Below are 24,956 nucleotides of genomic sequence, written 5' to 3'. Positions count from 1 at the left end.
TGAGAGGAGATGTCATCCTTTAAAGCTTCTTCTGGTTCCTTCTTTTCCCCATCATCAGCTTGCTGAAGATATTTTTAAATACAACTGTGTAAAGAATAGTAAAGTGCTGCTATGCAAAAATACTAACAATGTGAAACTAGAACAGCTGCACCATTAAATAGTGATCCTACCCTAGCATATACTGTATCTCACAAAAGTGAGTACACCTCTCACATTTTTTCATGTGATGACACTGAAGAAATGACAGTTTGCGAAAATGAAAAGTAGTGAGTGTACAGCTTGTATAACAGTGTAAATTTGCTGTCCCCTTAAAATAACTCATCACACACCCATTAATGTCTAAACCGGTGGCAGCAAAGTGAGTACATCTCTAAGTGAAAATGTCCAAATTGGGCCCAATTAGCCATTTTCCCTCCCCAGTGTCATGTGACTCGTTAGTGTTACAAGGTCTCAGGTGTGAATGGGGAGCAGGTGTATTAAATTTAGTGTTATCACTCTCTCATACTGGTCACTGGACGTTCAAAATGGCACCTCATGGCAAAGAAATCTCTGAGGATCTGAAAAAAAGAATTGTTGCTCTACATAAAGATGGCCTAGTCTATAAGAAGATTGCCAAGATCCTGAAATTGAGCTGCAGCACAGTGGCCAAGACCATGCATCGGTTTAACAGGACAGGTTCCACTCAGAACAGGACTCACCATGGTCAACCAAAGAAGTTGAGTGCACGTGCTCAGCATCATATCCAGAGGTTGTCTTTCGGAAATAGACGTATGAGTGCTGTCAGCATTGCTGCAGAGGTGGGGGGTCAGCCTGTCAGTGCTCAGACCATACGCCGCACACTACATCAAATTGGTCTGCATGGCTGTCATCCCAGAAGGAATCCTCTTCTAAAGATTATGCACAAGAAAGCCCGCAAATGGTTTGCTGAAGACAAGCAGACTAAGGACTTGGATTGCTGGAACCATGTCCTGTGGTCTGATGAGACCAAGATAAACTTATTTGGTTCAGATGGTGACAAGCGTGTGTGGTGGCAACCAGATGAGGAGTACAAAGACAAGTGTGTCTTGCCTACAGTCAAGCATGGTGGTAGGAGTGTCAGGGTCTGGGGCTGCATGAGTGCTGGCAGCGCTGGGGAGCTACAGTTCATTGAGGGAACCATGAATGCCAACATGAACTGTGACATACTGAAGCAGAGCATGATCCCCTCCCTTCAGAGACTGGGCTGCGGGGCAGTATTCCAACATGATAGCGACCCCAAACACACCTCTAAGATGACCACTGCCTTGCTAAAGAAGCTGAGGGTAAAGGTAATGGACTGGCCAAGCATGTCTCCAGACCTAAACCCTATTGCGCATTTCTTCTAATTTCATTGTGTGCGGAAGCGAGCCGAGGCGAACACCTACTGGATCATTAGGCTTCCTGGTCTCACCTGGAGCGGCGGCTTTTCTTTTTTCCAGACCTAAACCCTATTGAGCATCTGTGGGGCATCCTCAAATGGAAGGTGGAGGAGTGCAAGGTCTCTAACATCCACCAGCTCCGTGATGTTATCATGGAGGAGTGGAAGAGGACTCCAGTAGCAACCTGTGAATCTCTGGTGAACTCCGTGCCAAAGAGGGTTAAGACAGTGCTGGAAAACAATGGTGGCCGCACAAAATATTGCCACTTTGGGCCCAATTTGGACATTTTCACTTAGGGGTGTACTCACTTTTGTTGCTAGCGGTTTAGACATTAATGGCTGTGTGTTGAGTTATTTTAAGGGGATAGTGAATTTACGCTGTTATACAAGCTGAACACTCACTTTACATTGTAGCAAAGTGTCATCTCTTCAGTGTTGTCACATGGAACGATATAATATAACACAAAAATGTGAGGGGTGTACTCACTTTTGTGTGATACAGTATGTATAAAAGTTAAAGGAATAGTGCGCTAATTCACCTTGTGCATAAATCCAAGGTTAAATTGATAAATAAACCTGCCACTGCTGATAGCATATAAAATAAAACTTGATTATTAAATGACATTCAATAGTGAATATGTGGTAAATATTTAATGTGAAAATGTCCCACGCAATGAGTCTAAAAAATGTATAAAAATGTATAAAAAATGTATAAAAATGTATACAAAATATACTTATGTGCTGTATTTTTATACATTTTTTTTATTATTACATAATTTTTACACATTTTTTAAACATTTTTATAGATTTTTATGTCCACTAGATGGCGCCAATTTATATTGCTCATAAACCTTTCTTTTGAGTTGAGATTTATCTTATGGCCACTAGAGTTCACTAGAGGTCACTGTTATACATGTCAGATAGGGCACAGAACTTCTAATTGAGGTTCTGAAGGGGTTTTCTATGTACTTATATTTATATATATATATTATATATTCATACCAGACCCAAAGGGCCTGGTAATGGACTGTGGGAGAATCCCATGCTGTTTTTTTCAATGACTTTTATGTGTATTGCAGAGACCCGACAATTCATTAATAGCCACGAGTACTTTTAAATGACTTTTTTACCTTTAGAAACGTCATTTTGCTCTCGGACTGTTGTAAACACAGGAAACATGCGCCACTTTACAGGCATACTATAGACACCCCGCAGGTACGAAATTTAAAGGAATATTTCACTTTTATTGTTTCACTTTAAGCATTATTAAAATCACTGCTCCCGAAAAAACGGCCATTTTTAAAACTTTTTTTTGCATTGATACATGTCCCCTGGGGCAGGACCCAGGTCCCCAAATACTTTTTATGACAATAACTTGCATATTAACCTTTAAAATTAGCACTTTTGATTTCTCCCATAGACTTTAAAGGGTGTTGCGTGGCTTTCGAATTTGCCGTGAACACCCCAAATTGTTCGCTATTTGGTGAACGGGCAAACAGCCAATGTTCGAGTTGAACTCATGTTCGACCCGAACATAAAGCCCATCCCTAATTATTATTAACAATCGTCAATAATAATCATTGAATTGTATTACTATGTGGTGGCACATATTGAAGCACAGTGTCTAAGGAAGGATCCTAGACTCAGTATCATTGTGTGGGATGTTTTCACTTGAACTATTTACCACATATTCACTATTGAGTGTCATTTAAAGTGGTGTTCTGGTCGAAATGATAATTTTTAAATAAAAATACCCCTATAATACACAAGCATAATGTATTCTAGTAAAGTTAGTCTGTAAACTAAGGTCTGTTTTGTTAGTTTATAGCAGTAGTTTGTTATTTCATAAACTTACAGCAGGCCGTGGCCATCTTAAGTGTGGGCATCTGAAGCCAGACTGTATTTCTTCCTGGATCTCATCCTTGCAGATCTTGCACATGCTCAGTGCAGCACAAGCAGTGTAATAGGATTCAGGTCAGGTTTCCATAGCAACAACAGTGTCAGAGGAAGTTGCCGCCCCTTCCCAGAAGGCATTGCAAACAGGAAATGATGCGATGGGCCACGGCCAGGGAGGAGGAAGTGAAAAATAAATACAGCAGATATACAGTAGGTGCTGAGAAAATTTTTTTTTAAATATCCAATTTGTTTACAGTGCACAGTTTAGTGAGGGATGCTGAAGAGTTGTAAAAGTGGGTGGAACTCCACTTTAATAATTACATTTTATTGTATATGCTATCGGCAGTGGCAGGTTTATTTATCAATTTATCCTTGGATTTATGCACAAGTTGAATTAGTGCACTGTTATTTTTAAATACAACCTTTTCATTTTTAGTACATACCTTACCCGTGAAGTTTTCACTTGGTTGCTGTGCTTTTCTATGCAATGCAAGCAAAACATGTCCAAGCAAGCAATCATGTCAGCTCTCTGTCTCAGTACTCCTCTCAAAAACCATTAGCCCTGATGCAAGCAGAGGGTTGGCTTCTAGGAGTGAAACAAATATAAAGATATCACATAAAGAAACAAATATAAAGCTCCTAGGAGTGAAACAAAATATAAAGATATCACATAAAGAAACAAATATAAAGAAACAGTCTCTCCTAAGTAATGGCGACATGTGATGCTGAGCCTCCATAATTGAAAGAACTGAAATTTTAAGGAATGAAAGCAGCAGGCTAGGGACAGGAAGAATTGGGAAAAAAGGACTAGAGAATGCTGGTGATCCTCCAACCAGGAAATATCTGACTTGCTGCAGCTTCTACTGGACACTGAGAGAAGCTTACAATGTGCAGTGAAATCTGAGTCAACAATTTTGCTACAGATAAGCCTGCACAACTGTGTAAAACTGAAAGTAAGGCTCGGTTCACACTGGGGCGACTTGTCAGGCGACCTAGTCGCCTGACAAGTCGCCTCCCGTTCTGTGCTATGGAACCGTTCTAATTGGAGCGACGCAAGTCGCTCCGACTTAGAAAAAGGTTCCTGTATTACTTTGGGGGCGACTTGGGGCGACTTGCATAGACTTCTATGCAGAAGTCGTCTCGCAAGTCGCCCCGCAGTCGTTTGCAGGTCGCCTCGCTGAGGCGACCTGCAAGTCGTGCCGCCCATGTGTGAACCGAGCCTAAGGCTGAAGTTCAGTTTTTATTATGATCGAAGAGAGAAGCTGTAGCTTCTGTGAGATTTTGTATTGCCATCTGCTATATTCTTATTGAAAAAACAAGACCATCTCCTTTGGGACTTTTTAGACAATACCATTCACATTGTGTGTATATTTTTTAGTTTACATCATAAAAAGAATGAGCACAATTAAAAATCCGATAGCGGCTGACATTTTGTACACAACACTTCATACATGTTACAGTCTGAAATATACCCAAATTTGACCTAGAAAGGGATCATGCAAACACTGCTTAATGGTTGATGTTTCTGTAAATATCCCAAGGCAGATCCAACGTGTTTGAAAAAATTCTTCTACAGGGTTAAGGTATCTATACCCTTATCATTTTCTTTTTTTTTTTTACAACTTATCCATTGACTCAGTTGTGTAATGATGTAAGTACATACAGTACAGATCAGCTGTATATATCCCCACTGGAGAGATTTAATCTCACTTCCTGTCAGGACAAGATGATGTGATGTGACATTTCTGCAATGGTAACATAGACAAAAAACACATTTTTAGTGAAGCGGGGAAGGGTTTAAACTTCTGTTAATATTTTTTAAGCAATTTGGCAATGGTGTCACAATCAGAAATAAACATCTGAAAGGAATTATAACTCTTCCCTACTTTCCTACAACTATTTACAAAAGTTATCTGGAGTTGGCCTTTAACCGCTTTAAGACCAGCCGTCGTCATTATACTGCGGCAAGTTGGCTCTCCTGGTTGAATCGCCATAGGTGTACGTCGGCCATTTTAATAGTGATAGGGGGCGCGCGCCTGCGGCGCGACGCTGGAGCCGATGCACGTGGCATCATCTGCCGGCCACCGCGATTGCTCCACAGAGAGCCAGAACGGGGATCTGTCAATGTGAACAGACAGATCCCCGTTCTGACAGGGGAGGAGAGACAGATCTGCTGTTCCTAGTGATTAAGAACAACGATCTCTCTCCTCCTTAAGTGAGTCCCCTCCCCCCACAGTTAGAAAGACCTCCTAGGTAACGCATTTAACCCCTTGATCGCCCCCTATTGTTAGCCCCTTCCCTGCCAGTGACATTTACACAGTAATCAGTGCATTTTTATAGCACTGATTGCTGTATAAATGTCAGTGATCCCAAAAATGTGACAAAAGTGATCCGATCTGTCTGCCGCAATGCCGCAATCCTGCTAAAAATCACAGATTGCCGCCATTAATAGTAAAAAAAAAATAATAATAAAAATGTCATAAAAATATCCCCTATTTTGTAGACCCTATAACTTTTGCACAAACCAATCAATATACGCTTATTGTGGGGTTTTTACCAAGAATATGTAGAAGAATACATACAGTATTGGCCTAAACTGATGAAGAAATTTGTTTTTGTTTTTTTAATTGGGATATTTATTATAGTAAAAAGTAAAATATATTGTTTTTTTTTCAAAATTGTCACTCTTTTTTTGTTTATAGCGCAAAAAATAAAAACCGTAGAGGTGATCAAATACCACCAAAAGAATGCTCTATTTGTGGGAAAAAAAGAACATACATTTTGTTCGGGTACAACGTCGCACGACCGCACAATTGTCAGTTAAAGGGAAGCAGTACCGTATCACAAAAAATGGCCTGGTCCCTAAGGGGGCAAATCCTTCCGGTCCTTAAGTGGTTAAAGCCCAACTCTTATTGACTTACTAACCTGATATTATAAAACAGATGCAGCAATATTCTGAACTTTTGAAATGGTCTTTTTTTATCAACATTTTTACCCTATGTCTGCAAAGTGTCATAAACACTCTGGGAAATGTTCAAGTTTTTCTTGTTATAAGAAACACAATTCTCACTGGATCCATTGTCATGTTTTTTTTCAAACGGAGTTTGTACACTTACAAGGTTGCTGCAAAAAAGCAAAAAAATATTTTATTCCACATAGAATCCTTGGCATATCTAAAGAAATAGATTTTACATACAGTACTGTGTCTATTTGCACTGGGGTCCAGTGATGACCTGCCAAAAATTTCTCAGCAGCCATTTGTTGAATATCCAAATTAATTTGGACCTGTATGAAATTGGTAAATGTACTCCATTGGATACAAATACTGGGCATAACTGACATTTTTCTGTCTACTTACAGATAAATTTACAGAGGAAGATGAGAGTCACAGGTGTCATCACACAAGGAGCAAAAAGAATAGGCAGCCCAGAATATATCAAGTCATACAAGATTGCGTACAGTGATGATGGAAAGTCATGGTCAACATACAAAGTAAAAAAAATGAATGACGACATGGTAAGAAATCTGCTTATACTTTTCTTAAGAGTCATTTCCATGTAAACGTTTCATATGTATAATTTAAAGTGATTGTTAAGCCTTTTTTTTTTTTAATAAAAAAGAGGTTTATACTTACCTGTTTTTTGCAATGGTAGAGCTGTACCTTACCTCCTCTTCTGGAGCCCCCTGCCAGTGCTGTCTGCTCCTCCTCTTCTGCGTGTGCCCCCATAGCAAGTCATGTGCTATAGGGGCACACATGCAGGTGCACTCCTGAGCTGGGCTGTGTGTCCATAGACGCACACAGACTGGCTCAGCCGCACCCCTGCTCTCTCCTCACAGGATTTGAATGACAACAGCAGGAGCCAGTGGCTCACACTGCTGCCTTAGTCTTCTGTGAGATTAGGAAGAGGGGAGTGAAGAGCTACAGATGGACACAATACTGAATTGAGAGAGGACTCAGGTAAATGTTTTGGAGGGGGGGTGAACAAGTGTTAAATGTTTTGTACCTTAACGTAGGGAATGCATTAACCACTTCAAGCAAAACAACATACCCGTATGTCAGTACTTTGACGCTAAATGCCAGGGTTATGGCAGCAGGTAGCTGCCATAACACGGTCATTTTCAGGAACGCCGTGTGTTTCTCTTTAGGATAAAAGTGGTCACCTCGGCGGATTCGCCACGCAATCACTTTTATCGGTGGCCATGCTTGGGTCTTCTCTGCCGCTTACCTCTTAGCGGCGGAGACGATCGCATCCTCTCCCGTGGATGCCTGGCTGCAGACTGAAGGGGAAGACAGCCCCCCGCTCGGCTCCATAGCATGGGAGTGTGTAAGCGATGTCAAACGTCACTTCCGCCTATAGCTCTTAAAGGAGAATTTTTTTTTTTTCATGTGACATTTTTTTTAAACCCAGATCTCATATTTAAGAGGTCCTGTCATGCTTTTTTCTATTACAAGGGATGTTTACATCCCTTGTAATAGGAATAAAAGTGACCCAAATTTAAAAAAAAAAAGACAGTGTCAAAATAAAAAATAAAAAATAAATAAGAATTTTTTTTTTTTTAAGTGCCCTTGCGCGCAGAAGCGAACGCATACGTGAGTAGCGCCCGCATATGAAAACGGTGTTCAAACCACGCATGTGAGGTTTCGCCACGATCATTAGAGCAAGAGCAATAATTCTAGCCCTAGACCTCCTCTATAACTCAAAACTGGTAACCTGTAAAAAATGTTAAACATCGCCTATGGAGATTTTTAAGGGAAAAAACTTGTCCCCATTCCACAAGCAGGAGCAATTTTGAAGCGTGACATGTTGGGTATCAATTTACTCGGCATAACATTACAGTATCTTTCACAATATAAAAAAAATTGGGCTAACTTTACCATTGTCTTATTTTTTAATTTAAAAAAGTGTATTTTTTCCAAAATAGGTGCGCTTGTAAGACAGCTGCTCAAATACGGTGTGACAGAAATTATTGCAACAACCGCCATTTTATTCTCTAGGTTGTTAAAAAAAAGAATATATAATGTTTGGGGATTCTAAGTAATTTTCTAGCAAAAAAAATGATTTTAACTTGTAAACAACAGTGCAACAAGTGCTGAAGTGGTTAAGGTAAAGCACATTTTAACTTTAGAACCACTTTAACCTTGGTAGCAAGCTCTAACCGTTTACCACCTGCGTAACATCATATGATGTCGCGGACTTTGAGCGGTGATATCTGAATGATGCCTGTAGCTACAGGCATCATTCAGTTATCATCTTTTGGGGACAGCGATTCCATTTCACCATAAGAATGATCATAGCGGCTTGATTGTTCTTACAGGCAGCCGGAGGGGACGCCCTGGTATCGGCGAACTGGAGAAGGAACCGACCAGCACCGGATGCTGACCATAGAGATTTCCGGTGGGCCAGATGGTCCCCAGAGTCTCTATGAGTGTTCAGAGGGCGGGTGCGATGTTATGACGTCACACCTGGCCTCTGCATTTGAAAAAATGCTGCCGCCTTCGATGGAAAGCTGAGATTTTTTTTTTTATTATTTCAGGCTTCCCAGCCTAGAGGTGAGATCTGGAGACTTATTGACCCCAAATTTCACTGTAAAGAGGACCTGTCAAGCACTATTCCTATTACAAGGGATGTTTACATGTGAGGTATTGCTACGAATGTTAGAGAGGGAGCAATAATTCTAGCACTAGACCTCCTCTGTAACTCAAAACATGTAACCTGTAAAAAATGTTAAAGCGTTGCCTATGGGGATTTTTAAGTACCGAAGTTTGGCGCCATTCCACGAGCGTGTTCAATTTTGAAGCATGACATGGTAGGTATCTATTTACTCGGCATAACATCATCTTTTACATTATACAAAATAAATTGGGCTAACTTTACTGTTATGTTTCTTTTAATGCATGAAGCTGTTTTTTTCCCCCAAAAATTTATTTGAAAAAGTGCTGCACAAATACTGTGCGAGATAAAAAGTTGCAATGACCGCCATCTTATTCTCTAGGGTGTCTGCTAAAAAAACATATGTAATGTTTTGGGTTCTGTGTAATTTTCTAGCAAAAAAAATATTATTTTTACATGTAGGAGAGAAATGTCAGAATTGGCCTGGGTAGCAAGTGGTTAAAGGAGAAGTCCAGTCAAAGCTCATTTGTCTGCATTTCTACTATGAATCACAGTAGTGCAGTTTGTTTTGCACTCCTGTGACCCGTGTTCAGCAGAGAGCGGACTGAAGTCCACTCTGCTGATGTCACAGAAGTCAGTCTAGGTAGCGCGTCATTGCAACAATGTCTGGATCTGCCAGGTGCCTAGACTGACATCCGGCTCAGCCTCTCAGTGAGCCGCTGAAAGCCTTAGCTGGCTGCTCCCTCCACAGCCTAATGCTCCAATGAGCGAGGAGGGGAAAGAGCAGAGAGCTGTGGCTGACCATCTGCAGCTCTACACTCACAGGGCTCTGAAAACTGAGTGATCTGCTGTATTTGTTTGCTCGGTTCTCAGTGCAGAGGCTTTCTCTTTTAATGCAAAACTAAGCACAAGCATTAACCCCTTGCCGCCGAGCATATGCAGATGTGCGTACTCGGCTTTCGGGGCTTATACCGGGATGATGCCCGCAGCTGCAGGCATCATCCTGGTACTGTTTTTTAGAGCCGGCTATTGGCTTTCCAGCGATAACAACCGATGCCGCTAAAAGCCGCTCGGCTGTGTTTCTGGAGAAGGGGGAGGGGACACACCCCCCTCCCGCCGCCTCCCGCTGCTCTTAACAGGCCACCGGGAGGCCCAATCAACAATCCACCGCCTCCGGTGGCTAGTGACAGTCTGGAACGAAGCCATAAGTGGCTTCGTTCCAGCCTCCTAATTGTAAACACGGAATCAACGTCATGACGTCACTTCCCGTTTACTCGGCTGCCAATGGCGCCGGTTTTAAAAAAATATACAGTATTCAGAATTGCTGAAAATGGCGATCTGAATACTTTGAAGTGCTTTAAAGACCCCCGATCCCTCCATAAAGAGTACCTGTCACCACCTATTACTGTCACAAGGGATGTTTACATTCCTTGCGACAGCAATAAAAGTGATCAACCTTTTTTATTTTTTTTAAACAATTTATTAATATTAAAATGACTAAAATAAACAAGAAAAAAAATGTTAAAGTGCCCCCGTCACCGCGAGCTCGAGCAGCAAAGAAAACGCATATGCATAAGTCGCGCCCGCATATGTAAACGGTGTTCAAATCCCACATGTGAGGTATTGCCGATTTTGTCAGAGCGAAAGCAATAATTCTAGCACTAGAACTCCTCTGTAACTCTAACCTGGTAACCATAAAAAAAATTGAAAGCGTCGCCTATGGAGATTTTTAGGTACCGTAGTTTGTCGCCATTCCACGAGTGCGTGCAATTCTAAAGCATGACATGTTTGGTATCTGTTTACTCGGCGTAACATCATCTTTCACATTATACAAAAAAATTGGGCTAAATTTTCTGTTTCGTTTTTTTAAAACGAAACAGCTCTTACTGCTCATACCGGGCCTCCCGTTCCACCGGGAGGCCCAATCAACAATCCACCACCTCCAGCGGCTAGTGACAGTCTGGAACGAAGCCATAAGTGGCTTCGTTCCAGCCTCCTAATTGTAAACACAGATCACATGGAGATTTTTAGATACCGTACTTTGTCGCCATTCCACGAGTGCGTGCAATTATAAAGCATGACATGTTTGGTATCTATTTACTCGGCGTAACATCATCTTTCACATTATACAAAAAAACTGGACTAAATTTTCTGTTACTTTTTTTTAAAATGAATGAAATTGTCCCTTTTCCCAAAAAGTTGCGTTTAAAACACTGCTGCACAAATACTGTGTGACATAAAATATTGCAACAATCGCCATTTTATTCTCTAGATTCTCTCCTAAAATATATATATATATATATATATATATATATATATATATATATATATATATAATGTTTGGGGGCTCTAAGTAATTTTCTAGCAAAAAATACGGATTTAAACTTGTAAATACCAAATGTCAAAAATAGGCTTAGTCATGAAAGGGTTAAATGTGCTTTCCCATTATTTTTTTTTAGCATTTTCTACTGTGAGGTCCTAAAAATGACCCTGTAAAGTATTTCTTTTGAGAATAGCATACAGAAGCAACAGAAGCTACAGTCACTTCAAGACTTGTTTATAGCCAGTGGAATATCGCTACATCTGACTTCCAAACCCGAAACCTCAAAACCTTTAAAAAGGGTTTTTTCTTACCCCGAATAAAACAATGGAGTATAGCAGGCATATGTCTATCTATGCTGGTTGTTCTTATCTCCTGTCCTCAGGGCCCACTAACAGGCCAGGTTTGCAAGATAACTGAAATACATCCCAGGTGATATCTTTTGCTGCTCAGTGATTGCAGTATTCTAGTCTGCATCTCCCCAAGGTAATACATAAAACCTGGCCTGTTAGTGGGCACTGAGGACAGGAGTTGAGAACCACTGATCTAAGCATATGTGCATTTAAGTTGTCACACCCTGCCTGGCAAACTAAGGAAATGACAGCTTACCCTCTTAACACAATGCATAGGCAAAAAATAAAGAAATGCTTTTTTAAAAAAAAAAAAAAAAAGATTTCCTAAAAATTCAAACTCCTATTCCTTGAGCATTAAAAAAAAATGTGTTCCCTGGCCCATGGCACTTCCCCCTGCTAGCTTTAAATGGAGAGTAAAGATCCACACATTACATTTTCAGGTGACTGAAGCATGACATTTTGGGTGATTCCCACACTGGAACTTCCATGCTTTGCTTTTAAACACGGCCCTGTCACTTGTATGTAAAGTGTAATAAAGGCTCTCTGCAATAGACACTGTTACATACTTAACTCTCAGATGGGTGATATGAACTCTGACGTCTTTAGAGTGGTATTACACTCAAAAACAAAAAGCGTAATATTTACCAATCCTTAAAAGTGGTTGTTGCATTCATTTTCTTCCTTTAGTGTTTATTTATTGTTTAGTTTTAGTCCTTTTTAATGTAGGCACCGCTGTCAGTGGCCAGTGTTAAATGGTTTGTCTCAGCCCTTTTGCACGCAGCTTGTTCTGTTAAAGGAAGATGAAAAATAGCAGACTTACTGGCTGGATCGAAAGGTGAAAACCAGGAAAAAAAAGAACTAATACATTTTTGTTTTTAGGTTCAATACTGCTTTAACACCTTTAGTACTAAATGTATGTACCAAGCAAATGGGTAACAATCGATTACTTGTCACAGCAATCACATAGTATTGTTTACTGTGCTGATCCCTCCCTTTCCTTTACAACAAGGAAAGCAGAGAGATAGTCTAATTATCAATGGGGACAGAATGGGTGAATCAACAGCTGCAAATTAATTAGTTCTATTTCTGTAACACAGGAATCATTTCATTAACCCTTTAACCACTTCAGCCCCGGAAGGATTTACCCGCTTTCTGACCAAGCCATTTTTTGCGATATGGCACTGCGTCACTTTAACTGACAGCTGCGTGGTCATGTGACATTGTACCCAAACAAAATTTATGTCCTTTTTTTCCCACAAATAGAGCTTTCTTTTGGTGGTGTTTGATCACCTCTGCGGTTTTTACTTTTTGTGCTATAAACAAAAGAAAAGCAACAATTTTGAAAAAAACACAATATTTTTTACTTTTTGCTATAATAAATATCCCAAAATTAAAAAAAAACAAAAACAAATTTCTTCATCAGTTTAGGCCGATATATATTCTTCACCTCCCTATACTCCTTAAAGCTCCCGCCGTACAGCTACGGCGATTCGCGTAGGAGTGCCAGCCAACCGATGGCAGACAGACGGTAGGCAGTTCATTTCCCCCTCCTCTCCTACACATACTTTCTCCATGCTGTCTTTGTGTGATCTATATATTAACCCTTTCACCTCCCTTATTCTGCACATCTGAATATTAACCCCTTCATGATACTGGTATGTGACCAGTACTTTAACTCCTTCACTTTCTCACTCTTCTGTAGACATGTGCAATTTGTTTCGTTCCAAATTCGTTTTTTAACAAATTTCAACAAATTCATTCATTTAGAAATATCCGAATTAACTAAAACCCATTTCACAAATTTTTCTGAATATTCTTAAATTTGAAAATTTGTATATTCGAAAAATTCTGAAATTCGAAATTCGAAATTCCGAAAACCCAGAAATGTGAAAATCTGAGACAATAACTCACTAATAATAACTTAACTAGTAAAAAAATGTTTTATTATTATTATTATTATTATTATTATTATTATTTATTATTCATTTGTTCCGTTCCATTTTTTTAGATGTGAGATTCATTATTTTGGATAATTCTGAACTTTGGATAAATTCGTATTCGTTACATTCACTTTAGGCTGCATTCACACCTGAGCGTTTCAAAGTCGTGCATTTTTACCACGTTTTTGCCGCAATTTTGTTCAGGTCATCATTGTAGAAGGCAGAAAAGCGCCTGTAATCTGCCCCAAAGAAGCTCATGTCCTTTTTTGAGCTTAGGGCGTTTTTCAGGCGTTTTTCTTCAGGTGACAAAATGCTCAGATGTAAACAGGTGCCATTGAAATGAATGGGATTTTGCTTGTTAGGCGTTTTTCAGGCATTTTACAAGCGTTTTATGAGCTGAAAACGCTCTGGTGTGAATGCAGCCTAACAGCCAAATTTGAAAGGAAATTCCAATACCTATAATTTAATAGTTAGTTATTATTAGTTAGTTAATTATTCTTTCAAATTATCAGATTTTCTTTCTTATTTTCGGATTTTCGAATTTTCTAATTTACAAATTTTTGAATTTACGAATTTAAGAATTATGATCATAACGAATGACCAGAAAAACGAAAAAAAAGACAAAAATGAATGAAACAAAAACGAACAAATTTTTCAGCAGTGCACATTCTAATCTTCTGTGTATGACCTGTGCATCATTGTATCTGGTGCATAGGCTCCATGTTTAACTCCATTAATAAGGGCGTGTGTCTTCATTTCCAAAAAATTGTGGCAAAAAATTAGATCAGTGTATACTTTCTGAAAAAGGGGGGGTGTCATGTGGGGGGTTTTCGTACTATCATGACATTTTTATTTTTACAGAAAGTAAGGGAAAGAGTTTTTTTTTTTTCAAAATGTTTAGTCTTTTTTCCTTTCTATAGTAAAAAAATAATAAAAATCCCAGTGATCATGAATACCAACAAAAAAGCTTTGTCTGTCTCAAAAAATACTATACAATTCATTTGGATACAGAATTTTATGACAGAGTAATTGTCAGTTAAACTGTCTCAGCACTGAAGAACTGAAAAATGTCTTGGTAATGAAGGAGTATTCACAATCATGTGATCATAAGGTGATAACAATAAATAAACAAATAACAAATTAATAACACAATTAAGTCACTGGGCCTTTAAAGTATAGTCTGCTGTGAGTCCATAACCATATGTGCAAAAATGCTAACAAATCCAACAGTGCCGTGTGAACTTGATCAGTATCTTCCCAGTGAGTTCTACCACCATTCAAAAGAAATATCTGCTTCTTACCAAAACCCAAATTATAGGAGGTCTAGTGAACACTCAATAAATCCAGGGTAATGTCAGCCTCAATCCAGTCACACAGCCCAGCACAGGTTCAGTATGCAGAAGGGATAGATGGAAACCACAGAGCATACCAGCAGGGAGAAATGGCTCAGCACTGGCAAAAAAAGATCACAAACACTCCATAGTGTATAACCACCAGAACTATTTATTAACTAAAAGGAAGATACCCACTTAGAATAAACATTTTAATTATTATACAGGATTTATATAGCACCGACAGTTCACGCAGCTCTTTACAACTTGAGGGTAGACAGTACAAATACAATACACTTTAATACAGTAGGAATCAGAGGTCCCTGCTCCTTAGAGCTTACAATCTAAGAGGGAGGGTCAAGAAATACAAGAGGTAATAACTGGGGGGGATGTGCTGATGGAGAAAATCAATGTACAGTTGTTAGGTGGGGGCCAGATACATGTACTGCTTAACATGTCACAAACACACTGCTGGCTGGTCAGTCGGTATGATGACGTCAGCATAATCCCCATTCCAACGCGTTTCATCTGAAGAGACATTTTCAAGGGGATTGGCTGGCCATGATGACAGGTGCACCATATAAATACATGTTGCTATCAGTGAAAACCTCTCCTAAGCCATGACCTTTAGCTACATATAAATACATTAAATCAATCACAAATTCATACATTTAATAATTGATAACATGATTATAAACCTTCATATGTTATTAAATAAGTTAAATGTGATAAAAAAATATTAAAGTTTAATTTATAAACCACATTAATTCATTATTAGTATAACATCATCTAGTGGGCAATTTAAAAATGATCACCTGCTCATTCTAAATAACAGTCCATAGTAAGAGAGTGGTTCCCATTACAAAATTAAAACCATTACTCCAATAATCAACAAAATACTTGCAAAAATGCATAACTCCTAATTCATATTATATTCTACATAATTTAAATATATTATCCCAATAGGGCATTACAAAATAAAAAAATATATAAAATCAATCTCAATCAACTATCATTAATGAAAACAATTAAGGTCCCAGTCGATATTTAGGCCATATTGAGTATATGACCAAAGTTCAAAAATTAATTGGGTCTCTGATTAAATATCAACTGGGACTATAGTTGTTTTAATAAAGATGGTTGACTGAGATTGATGATATATATTTTTTTTATTTTTTACCGCCCATAATATAAGGGCCAATAGAAGGAACCAATCAATACAGTGGGGAACAAGACATCCAACACACCTGGAGACTGTAGCGCATGAAGACAGTGGAGTTCAGATTCACCACGCACTGGAAAGGTAATTATTCAAAGTATTCTAAAACAGGGTACTTTTTTTTGACTAGAGTCACTTTAAACCAAAACCTGTATTGAAAACAACATTTTGATCTCTCTTGGGTAGGAAAGGGTGGGGCCAGGTATTGTTACATAGTTACATAGTAGGTGAGGTTGAAAAAAGACACAAGTCCATCAAGTCCAACCTATGTGTGTGATTATATGTCAGTATTACATTGTATATTCCTGTATGTTGCGGACGTTCAGGTGCTTATCTAATAGTTTTTTTAAACTATGAATGCTGAGATCACTGCCTGTGGAACGGAATTCCACATCCTTGCTGCTCTTACAGTAAAGAAGCCTCTACGTAGTTTAAGGTTAAACCTCTTTTCTTCTAATTTTAATGAGTGGTCAAGTGTCTTGTTAACCACTTGCCGACCGCTGCATGCCGATGTACGTTGGCACAATGGCAGCGGTGGGCAAATGGGTGAACCTGTACATCCCCTTTAAGAGCCAGGGATAGCAGGCTCGCGCGTGCCGCGTACAGCGTGACCATGCCCGTGGGACCGGCGGACTCATCTCCCGGCGATTGTGTCTTGGTGCCTCAGAATGGGGAAGTGCCTATTCATGGCTAACAGGACCATTGTTCCTGTTAGCCATGAGGGTGCTTCCTGTCATGTGTCACAAGGATAAACACTGCAGTCTTGGTTATTGAAGCCCCCCGATTTCCTTGTGAAGACTGAGAAGAATAAATTCAATACCTTCACCATCTCCCCAGCCTTTGTAACCAGATGTCCTTCCTCATTCTTTAAGGGGCCAATATGGTCTATCCTTCCTTTTTTATTGTTTACATACTTAAAGAATTTCTTGTTCTATCTTAGCTGCCCTAATTGCACCCTTACATTTCTTGTTGCATTCATTATAAAGGTTGAATGCTGATGATGATCCTTCAACCTAGTATTTTTGAAGGCCTTCTCTTTTGTTTTTATATGCATTTTTACATTGGCGTTAAGCCATCCGGGACTTTTGTTCGCTCTTTTAAATGTATTTCCCAATGCGATGCACTGGCTAATGCCCTTATTTAATATGCTCTTAAAGCAAACCTATCTCTCCTCCGTGTTCTTTGTTCCTAAGATTTTATCCCAATTTATATCTTCTAGCAAGGTTTGTAGTTTAGGGAAGTTGGCTTGTCACGGAACGTCCCACACTCCGCTTGAGTGCTTCCGTCATATACCGCTTCCTAAGTTCTGGAACACGAGTCCAATGGATCTGGCTATAGGAACCCCAAGAACTAGACAACACCAGTCTTGGAGTACATCAGAACTAACTTTTTATTTGAGATCTCACAGACATTTATACAGCAGGGATGACTCAAAGCTAACCTAATTAACATGAGCTAATTTACTACAAAATGTACCCAGACCAGATGACAGACTTGTGGGCACCGAGCTTCTCACATTAATATAAACACAATAGCTGGAGATAATTACAATTAACAATACAAACAACAATCTACCCCCTCCTCAGCCTAGACCATTCGTCTCCTAGCCAGGGCTGGTGGCTAATGTGATCAGCTCCCTCAATTAACATAAACACAGGTTGATGACACCAGCATCTCCTCACAGGATGTGTCCCAACAGAATGAATCAGTCTTATCAGCAGGAGGCTGCTGGAGGAATCCCCCCTCCCTCTTCAGGGACACAAATCTACAGTAAGGAGTCCCCATACAATATATACATATATACACGACTGAGTCCGATTAGTACAGTTCAGCCTGGATTTCTCATTCACCTCACAAAGAGTATTGTTCCATTGAAAATCCAGGGCCCATAATCAAAAGGCAACAGGCTTGCATACAGTCCTCTCCAACAGCCTCTGTTCTGGCTAGGTCTGTCACATGGCTCTTTTGAAATTCAGTGTCTTTGTGTTTCCCTTATGTTTCCTATTTGTGTGATTTATACTGAAGCCAATTGACCTGTGATTGCTGTTTCCTAAATTGCCCCGTATTTCCACATCTACGATCAGGTCTGCATTGTTGGTAATCAGTAGATCTAGTAATGCTTTATTTCTAGTTGGTGCGTCTACCATCTGACCCATGAAATTGTCCTGCAAGACATTTAAGAACTGGCGAGCCTTAGATGAATGTGTGGTTCCCTCCGCTCAGTCTATGTCTGGATAATTACAATCCCCCATTATGATAACACGTCCCATCCTTGCTGCTAATCCAAATTGTAATAGGAGGTCCGCCTCCCCCTCCTCCCTCAGGTTAGTGGGCCTATAGCATACTCCCAGTATTATTTTCCCCTTAGCTTCATCCCTTTGGAGCTCTACCCGTAAGGATTCCACCTCCTCCCTAGTTCCATGTCATCTCTCACATTCACTTATACATTATTCTTGATATATAGACATAACCCTCCCCCTTTTTTAACCTCTCTATCCCTGCGATAAAGGGTATACCCTTGAATGGTTGCCAGCCAATCATGAGAACTGTTGAACCAAGTCTCTGAAATCCCACAAAATCTAAATCCTCCTCGTACAACAGTATCTCTAGTTCACCCATCTTGTCCACCAGGCTCCTGGCATTGGTAACATGCCACGTAGTTTAGACCGGTCACATAATATCCTCTTATTGGGTGTTCCGAGATTGCAACTAGATTGCAACTAGGACTTGTTACTATACTTACCTACTACTACTCTCTGGTCTAAGTCCCTAAAATCATTCTTTAGGACACTCCATCTTCCTCTGACTTTGTCATTGGTGCCAACGTGCACCATGACAGCCGGGCCTTCCCCAGCCCCTCCCAGTAATCTGGCCACCAGATCTGTGATGTTCCGAACCCGAGCGCCCGGTAGACAGCATACAGTTTGGCGCTTCAGGTCTTTTTCACAGATTGCCCTCTCTGCCCTTCTAAGAATAGAGTCCCCTACCCCCAGAAACTGTCTATCCTTTCCCTTCACTACCCCCCCACTCTCACTGGAGGAGTTCTTCCCCTGGCAGCTAGGAGAGTCCCTCAGCTCCAGCAGTGCTGGTCCCTGACTGGTTTCACCAATGTCACTCAATGGAGCGTACTTATTGGGATACTCCAACCAAGGATCGGCCTCCCTTGCACTTCCGCCTCTATCCTTCCTGACTGTCACCCATCTACTCTTTTCTGGTACCTGCACCTCTTTGTCTCCACCTGTCTCTGTGCTGGCCCCTGCTGGCACCTCCCGGGTACGTTCCCAGCTCTCTTTTAGTATGGAGGGTCTTCTCAGTGCTGACAGCTGCTTCCCTAGATTCAGAACCTGGGCTTCCAGGGAAACAATGTGCTTACATTTTGCACAGCAGTATTTGCTCTCGATCAGATAATCAAGGAATGCATACATGCCGCAAGATGTACACTGAGTCGCATCTCCATAACCGCCGGGCATCGTAGCTACCAATTTAATGAGGATTGGGATTATACCCTGTCCAAATTACCTAACATCTAGCTTCCTGACACTACTACTCAACAATTCAATACACAGGTACTCAACAAGACAATACACAGTTACTTGCAGACCATGTGCACCCGCAGACCCACGTGCACTCTCATACCAACGTGCACTCGCAGACAACATGCACTCGCAGTCTACGTGCACTTGCAGCCTATGTGCACTCGCAGACAACGTGCACTTGCAGACAACGTGCACCTGCAGCCCACGTGCACTCGCAGCCTACATGCACTCGCAGCCTATGTGTACTCGCATACCACATGCACTCGCAGCCTACGTGCACTCCCATCCCACATGCACTCACAGCCTATGTGCACTCGCAGCCCATGTGCACTTGCAGCCCATGTGCACTCACAGCCCACGTGCACTCGCAGCCCATGTGCACTCACAGCCAACGTGCACTCGCAGCCTATGTGCACTCGCAGCCCACGTGCACTCGCAATACAAAGGTACATGGGACGTGCAAAACACAAGTATACATAATACACAGGTACTAACGATCCACACACTACTCAGACAACACTCAGGTACTCACACTACACAGATAATTTGAACCCTGTTATAACCTCCTGTTTTCAACTCTGTTTTTTAACTCACCACTTAGTCCAGTTCCATTTGGTCTAAGTTCCAACAAGCTCAAGATGAGCAGGCTCAAAATGAGTTCTACAGAGAGTTATATAGGCCTCAAGCACCTGTGATCAATTAACCACTCCCCTTAATTAGTAGGCTGAAGGAAGGAAAGAAAAAAAAAGGCTGTTTAAAAAGTGACAGAGAGGGTGTTAAAAAAAGCTGCAAGGAAATCCCCCCCCCCCAAAAAAAATGAAAAATGCAACACAGCAATGACCAGCAGTCAAAAGCAAAACTTGTTCACACTCTCCACTCAAGGTTCCCACGGCTCTTCTAACAGCAAGTCTTCCTAGATGAAGACTAGGATGCATATAAATGTGCCCCAGTTTTCAGAGATCCCATGGGAGGCTGTAGATGAGTGCTGGAATTGTGTAGAGTCACACAAACCTGCCTGCTATCACATGTTAGGGACAGGTAAGTAGCTTTTATACAGGAACATTGTAGTTCATTGAATGGGAGGCATTGTAAAAGCAAATGCATTGCATTGCAGCAGTAAAATCAAATGATTCCATGTGATAACTATTGTAAGTCACTAGTCACACACTGATCCATCAAGCCCTATAAAGAACAATGTAATGGGATCACATTGCAAAAGTCGGTGGGAAGTGCTGTTCCAATCAGACTGATATTTTCCTTTTTTTGCTTGTAAATCACATCTGAAGTGTTTTTCAAAGCTATTTTGATTTAGACATTTTAACCTAGATGTCACCTCTGCTTTAAGATGAAAGTCACAGAATAGTAGAGTGACTTTAATACATTAACTAAACCTGATTTTGAAAAAAGGTCTTCAGCAGATCTCTCGGTTCAGCTTTTTAGTAATTGCAATTCATCGCTGATCTACTCCTTCTCCCATAACCTAGCTCATTATTTCTCACTTATTCTCACTTAAGTGTGACAATGTCTAATACCTACATGTATGTGTTAATGTGGTTCTAACTATTTTCTCTTTCATTATCAACCGACTTTAAGTAGAAACAAAATTTCAGCTCCTCTAATAAGCCCCATGGGATGTTTCATTTCTAAAACAACTCTACATAATCAACTCCTATATTTCTCTCAGCCTTAATACTAAGTAATCAGTTTGGTCTTGGTTAAGGTAAATTGACAGTATAAAAATGAGTTAATTATTTTCTGTAATTGAAGCCAGCGTTGCATTGGGAATAGAGCACACAGGTCATTTTAGGTTTGTCTTTAAGGGTAAGATTGACATTGTCATTTTTTGGTTTAACATTTTCACAAAATACTGTACTATCCTTTTTATATTTTGACTTTAGTAATGTTTTGGCAAAAAGCATTGGGTTCAAAGAGGAGTACAAATATAAGGTGTTTTTGATTTTTAAGGATGTAATGGGCTTTACAGAATTACAGAAGCTCCTTTAAATTATCCTTGTCAATTAAATACAATTCTAAAATGCATGAATTTGGGGTTTTATTTAAGGATGAGTAAATCTGTTTGAGTCCAATTTGTGGGGTTTGTCAAACCTTGCTTGAAATCTGCAAAAAACTTAACTCAGCAGTAAGCCCTACTGAAGTCTATGGGGGGGGGGGGGGGTAGATGACTCTTGATACTATAGTCTGGCCATTTCCAAGACTAATAGGCAAGCTATTGTCAACAAGGGAAAATATTAAGATTATTTATGAATCCTCCTTCTATCCCTTTTAATCTAATGCAAGTTCTAGTGCTATATCCAATATATCAGTAAACAGAGTCCTGTAAACAAACCACAGTGTAAACAATTAAAAAAAATAGGTATATGAATTACATACAATATTTTCCAGTAAAATATTTAACAACATCTTTCCATTGGGAAAACTCCAGATAAGATGTGTAAAATGTCCCAGGGCTTGTTCACATCTGGTACAGTTAGGTCTATTTTTAAACAATGGTAGGGGGCGCTAAAGTGCTGGCAGTAATCAGTGAAATGTCACAAACATCAAATAAAACTTTGCAATTCCAACTTGATATACATAATAAAGTGCACTCTGCTTAATAAGTGAATATACAGTTAAAATAGATCAATGAAATCCTTAAAAAGTCCATAAATTCTTCTGTGATATATTGCCAAATCATAACACCATCACCATAGGCAGTCATCTTTGCAGTTGCAACCGATGTGTGTGGTTGAGATCTCCTACTCAGCAGAAAGACATGACCTCTTTAACTAAAAAAAAAGGTTGAATTAAGCTTGGTTTGTGGGTCTTTGAACTTGCTTGAATGTCAGCTGGCGATGAACCCATACAACAACCTCCTCTCCACCATATTATTCCATTAAAAATAGAATGGAAAAGGTGCCATAGCATAATATTATTTATTTAAAGCGATCCTGATTATGTTGTAAGACAAAACATACCTCGAGGCGCATTCCGGTCATGTTACTTCCGGCTCCCGAACTTTCGTTTTTTTGCATTGCGGTGGTGGAACACACGCCGACCCATAAGCTCAGGCTGGGCGGCACAGTAATACATGCCCTCAGTGCCAGGAAAAGGCACTTTTAAATGTAAACAGCTATCTAGCATTTTGTATGTGTTTTTTAAATAAACAATATTACACTATGGCACCTTTTCTATTCATTTGTGGGTCTTTGAACTTGCTTTAATGTCAACTGGAGATGAACCAGTATAGCCTTCTATACAACAACCTCCTCTCCACCGTATTATTCCATTAAAAATAGAATGGCAAAGGTGCCATAGCATAATATTGTTTATTTAAAGCGATCCTGATTATGTTGTAAGAAGAAACATACCTTGATACCATTTATAGAAACACCAACTGCAGACAGGTAATTTTTAATAACATTCAATTACAATATGACTTGTATCGCAATTGTACATGCTATATTATTTTTTCTTTATTCGCTATTTTATTTCCCCATGAAAGTGGAGTTACCCTTTAACAATCTAAAAATGTTATTCAACAATTAGAAAATAGGGGCATTGCACAGAGAAGAGAAGATACTCTCCTTTAATGCCTTTAAAAATTCTACCCCTCCCACACATGCAGTTATCAACTGATAAATGGGGTGTATCCCCTTACCTCAGCCCACAGAGTGTTGCACCTACAGGGCTACTCAATATATCCATGGACTAGCGTGGCTGTACCACCCTCATCAGCTGGGTGCTGTAATATTTCTAAAAGTTATTTCGTGGGTCCTTAATATAAGATCTGCAAAAATTCTATTGATTTCAATAAAGGTATTCTTTACCATCCACTCTGGTGAAATATGAAGTAAATTAATAAATGGGTCATCTAGATCCCCTTTATAACGCTGGCCCTAAAAGCTAAAGACAAAGGAAGGTTACACCATGATGTACACTGTGTCGGAAATTTGGATCCACATTTAGTCAAATATACATCTTAGGATTTGCAAAAATAATAAACCTAAATATTTAAAAGAGGTAAACATCTTAATGGATGTGGAAGCAGAGAGGGTTTCAATCAATCAATGGGTAACAATACAGATTTACTCCAATTGAATAATAATCCTGAAAAATTACCAAAGATTAAAATTATAGACATAACAAACATTGTCCAAGCAGTGACTTATATCACCTAAATATAAAAGAACATCATCTACACCTCCATCAAATCATTCCCCGCATCTATTACCTTTTGTACCACCACTTCCTCTCTTTAGAATGTAAGCTCTATGAGCAGGGCCCCCCTGTCCCTTCTGTATTAAACTGTACTGTAATTGTGCTGTCCCCCCTCTACATTGTAAAGCACTGCGTAAACTGTTGGTGCAATATAAATTGTGTATAATAATAATAATAATAATACATACAGCACAGTTTTTTTTTTTTTTGTCTGTTAGACCTTGTTTAAACCCATTGGTGTTCAAGGAATGTCTGATCTTTGCAACCAACGATTCAAGAGTTATTGCAAATAATAATGGGGATAGGGGACACCCTCAACAACTGCCACATTGTAATATAAATTGTGCAGACAAAATATTATTTATTCTAATCCATTCTTATACCATTTAATACTATAAAAGGCTTTCGTATAGTATAGCCCTAGCTCCCATATTATCTGTATTTGTATATTTTTAAAACTTTGTAAGATATAAAGTATTGTAGATTTATTGGACACAAAGCCAATCAGGATTTATTATATAATATATTTCTACAACCAAGTGATATGCTAACATTTAGCTATTAATTTAACATCTAAGGGTATAAGGTGATATGAATCTGTATGCCCTGCTTCCTTAGCTGGTTTCAAAATAGCCACCAATACTGCTTCAGACATAGAGGCTGGTAATAAATCGAGCTCAAAAGATGCATTAATGTCCAGTAACGATGGCTAGAGGATTTCTTTATAAGTCTTATATAGCTCTGCTGTGTTAATAGAAAGTGTCGCTAACACTCTTCCCAGCTCTTCCAAAGTAATAGAAGACTCTAAGTAATCTGTATCTCCTATCTTGAACACTGTTAATGTCATCTGTTCTAAAAGAAAAATACCTAATTGTCTGAATATGCCCTTTTATAGAAATATAAATTGATATAAAATGTATTTAAAGCGGAGTTCCACCCAAAAATGGAAATTCTGCTTTAAGAGAAGGTGAACACCTGACATGCCACATTTGGTATGTCATTTTTTGGGGGGGGGAGCGGATACCCTCTTTTCAGAGGGTTCCCGATCCCACTTCCTTCTGGCGCACCCTCAGTGTCGGAAGGATGATCACCTCTCCCCCCTCCCTCTAGGCAATCATGTGGGACACGTCACAGG

At 39.7% G+C, this 24,956-nt stretch overlaps 1 protein-coding gene across 1 annotated transcript in view; it reads left to right on the top strand.

Moving 5' to 3' along the window:
• Nucleotides 1-24,956, top strand: part of EDIL3 (EGF like repeats and discoidin domains 3) — a 1,025,075-nt gene that overhangs the window by 773,854 nt on the left and 226,265 nt on the right. Inside the window, exon 7 of the mRNA XM_073624465.1 lies at nucleotides 6,653-6,808. Within this exon, the coding sequence (XP_073480566.1) occupies nucleotides 6,653-6,808 (156 nt within the window). The remainder of the gene's footprint in view (nucleotides 1-6,652; nucleotides 6,809-24,956) is intronic.

The sequence above is a fragment of the Aquarana catesbeiana genome, linkage group LG01 (genome assembly GCF_042186555.1).
Source record: "Aquarana catesbeiana isolate 2022-GZ linkage group LG01, ASM4218655v1, whole genome shotgun sequence".
In the NCBI taxonomy this organism is placed as follows: Eukaryota; Metazoa; Chordata; class Amphibia; order Anura; family Ranidae; genus Aquarana; species Aquarana catesbeiana.
The sequence above is the reverse complement of the archived record's forward strand: the minus strand, read 5'-3'. Positions and strand labels throughout refer to the sequence as shown.